Source organism: Phyllostomus discolor, chromosome 1, assembly GCF_004126475.2.
Source record: "Phyllostomus discolor isolate MPI-MPIP mPhyDis1 chromosome 1, mPhyDis1.pri.v3, whole genome shotgun sequence".
Classification (NCBI taxonomy): Eukaryota; Metazoa; Chordata; class Mammalia; order Chiroptera; family Phyllostomidae; genus Phyllostomus; species Phyllostomus discolor.
Genome location: NC_040903.2, coordinates 14,589,833 through 14,598,759, shown reverse-complemented (window position 1 = coordinate 14,598,759; position 8,927 = coordinate 14,589,833). Strand labels below are relative to the sequence as shown.

Genomic DNA, 8,927 nt, shown 5'->3' with positions numbered 1-8,927 from the left:
GGCACAAAAATAAAATGTTATGTACATTTCTGAAAAAAACAACACGATTTATCCTGGAAAAGGGCCTCTCGGAACACTGCAGCACAGGCTGACCTCTGCCCTCTGCCAGGGGTGTCCCACACGCCAACCACACGCTCCATGCACACTCCTCCCGGGGCCCTCCACCCAGAGACAGGCACGGAATTACCCCCCCTGCAGGCAGGTCAGGGCCGAGCCTCACACACGGTCGGTAACGGGGGTTGGTGCCTCTGCCCGGGGCCCTCCACATCCTTGCTCTTCACTTTTTGTTCGTTAAACTCAAAATGCAAATCTGGCACCTGCTGCTAAATACACTCGATATACTCTCTAACAATTGAATGGGCTCCAAACATTAAAAGCAAGGTTTCTAGGGGTGGAGAAACGATCTCACACATCTAAGGATACAATGATAAAATTATGTCCCCTGTACTTATTAAAACTTAAACAGATTCCAGTATCGATTTACACTTTAGCACTTTGCTATAATACAAAGCCAGTTCCAAAGGAGTTTACGTATCATATACATTAAAACCATTAGTGAAAAAACTATCCTCCAATAATTAGGAACAGTTCACTCACATTATTAATTTCATGCTCGGTGTTAAAAGGAAGCTGGGCATTAGCCAGGTGCACCAACAGAACCGTTTCTGATCCCTGGTCCGGGATAAGGGCAGAACCTGGGGGTCTCGTTTCTTATTTATCTCCAAGCTGGAGCTACAAACAGCAAACGTGCACATACCAGGAAACCTCTATACATGTAATGCTGAAGTCACACGGGCAGGTTGCTGTCTAATAAAGAACTAGTTAATGGTTGTGAAATTGGAACTCATTCTAAGAACAAGCTACAGTTATCTGTCCCCCAAATCCACAGAAGTTACTTACATGTTGTGCGGTCAGCTTCTGCAACGCGCTCTACAACCCTCCACATACCCACGGCAACCTGCAGTTTCTCCGTGACGTCGCCTGACAGTTCACCTTTCTCACTCACAACAGCTAATTTAAGACATTCTGCACTACGCCGTGAACACTGACCGATACGCAGTTCTGAAAATTACATGTTCATCGTGTGTAAGGCCTATTATGGGCAAGGCTGCAGTTCAGCATAGTCGGTCTGGTCTCCTGCAGGTCATAGGTCTCAACTCCAAGTTCATGCACACAGCAGTGGCTTCTCACCACCTTTCCCCTCAAAACCAACGAAGATCAGACCAGCCGAGGTGCCTGGAGCGTGCACAGGGGCGTGCCTCCAGTCCCGGTGCAACGGCTGCCTGTGGAGGGACAGACAGAGGACACGGCAGCCCTGCAGCTACCCGCAGGCCTGGGCACAGCAGACCTCCCTGCCCAAAGACTCTCAAGCTTCCAAAGGCAGCCCCTCGTGCACCAGTGAGCTGGTGCTGGGATGCACATGGAAAACGGAAACTCTTAGGAAGTCGCACGAGACCACCCCTCCGCTTCTGGAACGAGCACTGGGAAACCAAGAACGGCTCCTCTGCACGGAATGCCGAACTGCGTTTCCGTGGCCCTCGTTGCTCACCTTCCCGAGCGCCCTTGACCGGTTCTGAACGGAGGAAAGCCCCACGCAGGCGCCTGCTGACGCCAGGAGTTCAGAGCTCCGACACAGCACAAGGCGGCCCTCCTGCAGCTGCCAAGCAGTGCTGCTGCTGCTCAGGCCAGAGGGGCAGTGCCCGTCTTTGGTTTACCTGGCATCACGGTGAACCGGTGTATTTTGAAAACAAAATCTCGCCCTGGCTGGCGTAGCTCAGTGGATTGAGTGTGGGCTGCGAACCAAAGCATCGCAGGTTCAATTCCCAGTCAGGGCACATGCCTGGGTTGCAGGCCACGGCCCCCAGCAACCACACATTGATGTTTCTCTCTCTCTTTCTCCCTCCCTTCCCTCTCTAAAAATAAATAAATAAAATCTAAAAAAATTGTTTAAAAAAAAAGAAAACAAAATCTCAAAAGTGTTCTGGAGACCCGAAATAAACTCAAAGAGGGAGGTGGAAGACAGGAACAAATGCTGTCTACATTTTAAAAACATCAGGTTCATTAAAATGTCCAGTGAATGACTATTTAAACATACTTTTTGCCTGACATAGAAATGATTCCTGACACCTACCTTTTTCTTCACAATTTATTTATGCTTTCTTTAAACACTAGTGCTGCACACAGTAGTATGTACAAAGGAACTTCAGCAAAAAGGAAGTCTATCACGGTGACTGTTCCAGCAAGAGAAGGTGAAGCAGGGTGAGAACAAAATTTACTCTTTATTTCCTTGTTATACAAAGGGAATGAAAAATGGTTCGGGGCATTTCCACCATCGCCTGTGTCCTCTCTGACACAATGAGGACACCCATCACAGTGACACCCAGACTAGGGGTCCAGCTCAGGGTCCAGCTTCTCCACTTTGACGACCATCTCTGGGGCCAGGTCGGCGGCGTCGGCACTCGGGTTCTCGGCCTCCGACTCGGACAGCACCTCCTCCTTGATCTTCACGGGCTTGGCGGCGGCCTCCTCGTCCTCGTCCGAGGACTCGTCCAGCTCCCACTCGTCGTCTATGTCCATCTCGAACACTCTCACGTGACGGAGGTTTGAGCTTAACTGGAGGAAAAAAGGGCAAATGCAGAATGTTTAAATTTAGTGGTTTAGCTAATACATTACATATAAGGAATTAGATCTCAGAAGTTCAGACAGAGAATGGTTTTACAGGAAAATTATTTTCCCATGAATTTACAACAAAATCACTAAACGGAAGCCTTTACTCTGCATAAAGGATCTCCGCACACAACAGTAACAATTTCACAATCAAAATCTGAAACTGTTATTAACTACTTAGTAAGCTTTCTCAGAACAAGAGAACTAAATAGCTAAGGTGACGAACAAGCTCATAATCAATAAACACAATTCATCACACAATGCGCGCACTGCAAGGACCTCACAGACCCGGAGTCACGTCCGCCTGTAACTCTCAGCAAACAGCGTGCAGATGCTTACCACACAGGACACTTTGCGAAAGCCATTCCCAGCAACATACTGGGCTTTCATACTTTCCAGTAATCTCCAGTGCTTCTCGAAATGCATGGTCCGTGTAGGGATGGCAGTGCGCTGCTCATCTAGCCTGGAGAGGAGGAAAAGCCAGTCCGGGAATGAAAAGGGGACTTTCTCCCTGGTTCACTAGGGGTGGTGCCAGTCAACCATGGGTTCGATTTCTAGCAATATTCCCACTTCCACTCTAATTCTACCAGCCACTATATAAAAAAGCTGTTGTACTATGTTCTGTGAAAACACTACAATTACAAATAGGCAGACTATCATCTTAGTGAGGTTCTTTAATTCCCTTTCAGAGAAAGCAGACCCATCTCTAAACCAGAGGAGGGACCTGCTCACCAGGTCTCAGTCAGCTGAAGCCCTCCCTTGGAGACGGCACATGCCCCCCGTTCGGGTACTGCGGCCCTAATTATGGAGGGGACACTAACGGCGACCTGAAACAATTAATTCTGCTACAAACTGGGCTTAACTCTCCTCTTGAAAAAAGAACTAACGAAGCCCCATTCTCCACTCCAAATAATTCCCAATCTTGTTCCGGCAAATACTGATTTACTTGTAAAGCAAAGGACCAGGAGAGCTGTCGAAGCCAGTAACTTTTTAAATAAAAGATAGTGTTTCTGGTCGAATAACTTTACAGTTATCCCTGATTATTAGCTAGCATACCTGAAGAACTAGAATGCGTAGCGTACGTTAGAAAACATCTTAGCTAACACGCCAGAAACCTGAACTAATGGGCGGGTTACCTCGCAGAGTACGTCCCGGTGAACTGGTACTCGGCACAGTCCTCGCGGCTGTACACTGAAGACAGCGGCAACTGGACCAGGAGCCGGTCCCTCCCTTCACGCCCCACAGCGTCCCGAAGGACCACTGTCACAGTCTCGTCGTCGTAGAACTGTGCGTCCAGGCAGCTGTAGGTGCTGCAATGGAAACAGGCTTTGTTACATGAAGGATGGGCGTAACTATGGAGACAAGACTGGGCGCGTAACATCCTTGTACCAAGTGGAAAAAAAACTGGTAACAAAAAAAAAAAATCAAGTGACATTCTATGTAATAACATTTAAAAAATATCATTAATCTGCACTAAAATCAGGTACCTGAAAAACTGTATTTTCAGGGATCATTTCCATAGTTACTAAAATCAGTGGCCTGATGTACTGATTATTCCCACAGATAACCAGGCCCTAAAAACAGGCAAACATGAAAACAGAAAACCTCCGTAAGGCTGGCTCTCAGTGTCAATGGTCAGGCCTTAAGCCCGAGGAAGTTCCATGAATTACACCTTTTGTGTATTTTGAGTTAACAAGACTGAGAGTGACAATAAGATTTACGTATGAAGACACAACAACTTCAAAGACGTTGCTACAAAATACTCATGTAAAGGAGAAAAGAGCAGCCCACGGTAGTGTCACTTCCGTCCCCTCAAAGGCTCAGGGACGACGCAGGTACCGCTGCCCTTTCTGCCCCATGAAAACCCTACCGCACCAGGAGCACCGCCGCCTCCAGTGCTGCGGCTCACCCCCAGAACCGCAGCCCTGCGCCCCGGGACCACGCGCCTTTCTTATCAACACACGGGGGACGCAGAGGAGTCTCAGGGAAACCTCGCTGCATCCACTCCTGCTGCTGGGCGGTGAGGTTCTGTTCGACTCATTCCGTGAGTGCACGGTATGTGACCACGCCTGCCCCCCATGTTGCAAGAGAGGAAGGCCTTGTAGGTACCTGTCACTTAACTCAGTTCAGCCATGTTCCCATAATTTGTATTGTCATGCACACACACGTACACACGTGTATACACATACACACAAATACATATACACCTACACATGCATACGCATATACATATACATACACTTCAAACAAAATTCAAGGATTACCTTCTTCTCACTTTCTCAGTTGTGGCATATGTGAAGCTCCCAAATTTAACGGCAATTAGTCCGTTACTTACAGATCTTGAAGAAAGAGAAAAGAGAGACTGTGGAACAAGCTGGATAGCCAATAATCGAAATGCCTGAAAACAGGACCACCGGTGTTAGGACATTTACCGCAACCCCGAATCCCAGACCAAAACACCATGATGCTCACCCTGGAACACTGGTAACTAATTTAAACACCTAGACAGGTAACCCTAACACCAAAATTTCAACTTGGTTTAAATTCTTACAGTCACTGAAGTAACTCGACAGCTTATAAATTAAGGACATCTGGAACAACCAAATTATTTTGCTTTGGCTGTATCTTGCCTCAGAAAATGTCCTTGAAATTCAGATTTAAAACCATCTAAGATACTGATGGCATTCTGAGTATGAATTTTTCTTTCAGAACTTTTACTCTGGATTCTCAAAAGTTTATGTAGGGGAGGCCCCTTGTTAATGAAAGACACACTTAACCTGCGGTACAAGTTCTTTCTATAAGGAACCCGAAACGCAGTTTTGAACTTCTCCAAATTCATGAGACATAATCCCGAGTTCCTGCTCTTGACTTTTCCTAAGCCTAAAAAAACTCCCACATGTAACCGCGACATGCCAGCACAACATTAGATAGTCTAGAAGCAGAGGATATCACACAGCTTCCCGATTCGGCACCATCCTCTTAACGACACGAGAACTAAGACTAGGAACCGTTCAGTGACAAGCGTGAAGTCTAAGGTAGTTGAACCCAAACCGGAAAAGCAGGGAAGAGAAGCTGTAGGTTGTGTCAGTGAGAGTAAAGTCTTATCCCTTCTGATTCACACTTCAGACTAACACTTACTGGGAAATGTCAGTAGGTCTCCTCAGGATGCACATTTTATAAAGTGAATCTTCTAAAATAGTGAAAAGAAGATAATGTAGATTTGAAGTCTTATTATTCCACCTAAGGAAAAGAAAACAAAGTCAAAGACGGCCCATAGCGGCCGACGCACAGAACAGAGCCGCACTGTCCCACGATGGGTGGGGGGGGGGCACACTTACAGGAAGGGGAATTTATACAGCCTACGCGCGGAGTCCTCACTGAAACAAAAGAAAAAAAGTTTAAGAAAACTTCAAATTGGCTGCTGAATTATACCACCCAAAAGGCAAACAGGATTACCTTCTCGTATCTTTATACAATGGAATACAGATTGCTTGATTCATTGATTTTCCAATTACATCCTAAATAAAATAAGATTAAAAATATTATGAGAGCGTTTACATAAATACAGATGAATACTCTACAGAAAGTAAATCATCATTCCTGGTTAAGTCTAGTAAACAATCATCTAGATCATCAAACCTGTCACATGAGAAACTTGTTTTTTGTTTTTAACCCTCCTCTGAGGACATTTTTTCATTGCTTTTAGAGAGAAAGGGAGAGAGAAAGAGAAACCCTGATGCAAGAGAGACGCATCGACTGGCTGCCTCCCATACGCGCTCACACTGGGGATTACGTGCACCCAGGCCGGGGACGGAACCTGCAACCTAAACATGTGCCTGGCCAGGAATCGAACCCATAACCTTTCGGTTACAGCACAATGCTCCAACCAAATGAGCCACACCGGCCAGGGCTCACACAAGAAACTTGAATGACAGTTGTAACAGTGAGGAAGAGAGAGAGACAGTTCTGAGCTGGGAAGGACCTTGGAGATAAGCACACAGCACGGTAAGCACCACCTCTTCGGGTCCCAGAGCACCCGCCATCCCTCCTTAGCAGCAAACAAGAGATACATCAGCTCTGTGACCAAGAACATTTACAGTAAGTTTGTTCTTGGAACAAATACTAACGATGCCAACACTTTCGATCATCTTTTTATTTTTTAATTCATGTAGTAAGAGGAAATGTTAGGGTGAACCGTATAAAGCGGCCAGCTGTGTTAGCAGAAAACGGTTGGATGTCAGCATGTCCACACGGCTCATCTCAACAGCCGGGGCCACGCACACGCGTGAGCCACACACTGCCGGCGCCCTGCGCCCGCACGGAGGCCTGCCCTCGAACTTACTGCGGGCTTCTGTAAGCACTGGTCAATGATGTTCTCCATCCGCCTTTTCACAAAGTGCAGCGATTTTCGGGGGTAATAAGGAAACAGCAAAGGACTTTCTGGTTCAAACAAGAACAGAAACAAACAAGCTACAGTCAACCAGACGATTAGAAGAAAACATTCTCCTACGAGAGGCCTCCCGCCCAGCCGGCTTATCTGACTGGCAGTGGAACTCTCCCTGGCCACTCCACGGTCCCCTCACACCGTCTCACCACCCACATCTCACCACCACCAACGATGACGACTGTGGCCTCCGCCTTTCTTCATCGGCTGCTGGCAGCCCGCCAAAAACAACCCCTCCCAACCACAAGCTGAGTCCTAGCAGCTTATCGCCCTGTATGCTATTTTTCCCACCAAAACCCGACAGCGTGCTTCTGCCGGCTGTAAGAAGAGGGGAAGGTCTGGGAGCCCTGCAGCGTGTAAAGGACAGAGTTCGGGCTGTGCTGTTCCTAGCCACGGCAGCACAGTGGCAGTGATCCAGGGCCACTGTGGACGAGTGGGGGACTGAAAACACACACAGGGGACAGGAACTAGTGCTGTGAGAGTGAGCTCTTTACTTGCAAAAAGGCTCCTTTTCAGGAGAAAGTAATATACACTTCCGCTTTTACTGACACCAACTATGCCAGGTTCTTTTTACATCTGTTATTTCTTTTGCTTATAACACTTGTACAAAGCAAGCATCATATGCTCCATTTTACAGATTCAAAAAAAAGGCAATCTGGGAGGCTTAGGTAATTGCCCACTACGAAAATGACTAAGTACCTACAAATCGAGCCCCCGTCCACCACCCGAGCACGCCCTCTTCCATTGCGGCCTGTGGGCTCCCCACCCCACAACAGCTCACGTGCCCGCTAAGAGGGACAAAATGAATGTTAATCACGGTGACAGTGTAAGCTCCCCACATTGTAAGGGGACAGAGGCTGTGCTACTGCAGAAAGATACCGTGGTCTCTGCCCCCGGTCCCTGGCACAGACCTCCTAAAACCCGGGATTTCCTGAGCGGCAAGGGTGATGGGGCACCTGTTGTTCTGAGGGGCCCGCTTGCCAGCCCCCAGCTGGCATCCGGGTGGGGCTGGGCAGCACAGCGACCAAGCCGGGATGAGAAACTTGGAACCTTTAGCCCCACCCCCCAGCATTGGGGAAGGGGAGGAGCTGGAGTTAAGTTCAATCACCAACGGTCAATGGCTTATTCAGTCACACCACATAATGAAAACCCCACAGAATCCCCTGAACAGCGGGGTGCAGAGGGCCTGGGCCAGGCGAGCACCCTGAGGCTCTGGGCGGGGAGTGCAGCGGGGAGGGCTCCACGCCCCTCCCCCACCCTGGGCCCTGTGCATTATTTGCCACTGGGCTGTTCCTCAGTGGTATCCTTTATAATAAACCAGTAAACCTAAGTGTATGTTTGAATTCTGCGAGCCATTTGAGCAAGTTATGAAAGCTGAAGGGGGGGAGTTGTGGGGCAGAAATGGGGGTAACCTGGGCAAGTGCACGTGCACGTACAGTCTGAAGGGGGGGCAGTCTTGTGGGACTGAGTCTTCAGGCCCATGGAGTTGGTGCTAACCCAGGTCGTCAGTGTGAGAATTAAACTGTAGGACACCCACTTGGTGTGAGAACCGGCGCTGTGAGGGACAACACCCTCTAATTTTGGTGTCAGATGTGTCCTGAGTAAAAACAGCTCAGCTAGTAGTATAATGACAGCTTATGTGCCATGTGCCAGGCACTATTCTGAGTACTTTATCCAGATTACTCAGTCTTCACAACAGCTTTTCGAGGGGGGCACTATCACCATCCTCATCTTCAGATAAGAAAACTGGGGCACGAAGGGGTGAGGCCCTCAGCCACACACCTACAGAGTCGCAGAGTGAGCTCAGGCGGCTCAG

The 8,927-nt window shown here is 48.2% G+C and overlaps 1 protein-coding gene across 3 annotated transcripts in view; it reads right to left on the bottom strand.

The window, feature by feature from the left end:
• Positions 1-2,260: 2,260 nt before the first annotated feature.
• Positions 2,261-8,927, bottom strand: part of ANAPC4 (anaphase promoting complex subunit 4) — a 34,092-nt gene continuing 27,425 nt past the window's right edge. For 2 of the 3 annotated variants that reach the window (XM_028506387.2, XM_036019499.1), the window contains 8 exons: positions 7,010-7,107; positions 6,124-6,185; positions 6,006-6,044; positions 5,806-5,907; positions 4,932-5,006; positions 3,804-3,977; positions 3,007-3,130; positions 2,261-2,613 (listed from right to left, as the gene is read on the bottom strand). In XM_028506387.2, coding sequence (XP_028362188.1) covers positions 2,386-2,613; positions 3,007-3,130; positions 3,804-3,977; positions 4,932-5,006; positions 5,806-5,907; positions 6,006-6,044; positions 6,124-6,185; positions 7,010-7,107 — 902 coding nt within the window. In that variant the 3' untranslated portion in view covers positions 2,261-2,385. The remainder of the gene's footprint in view (positions 2,614-3,006; positions 3,131-3,803; positions 3,978-4,931; positions 5,007-5,805; positions 5,908-6,005; positions 6,045-6,123; positions 6,186-7,009; positions 7,108-8,927) is intronic. The other variant, XM_036019495.1, reaches the window with a different exon arrangement.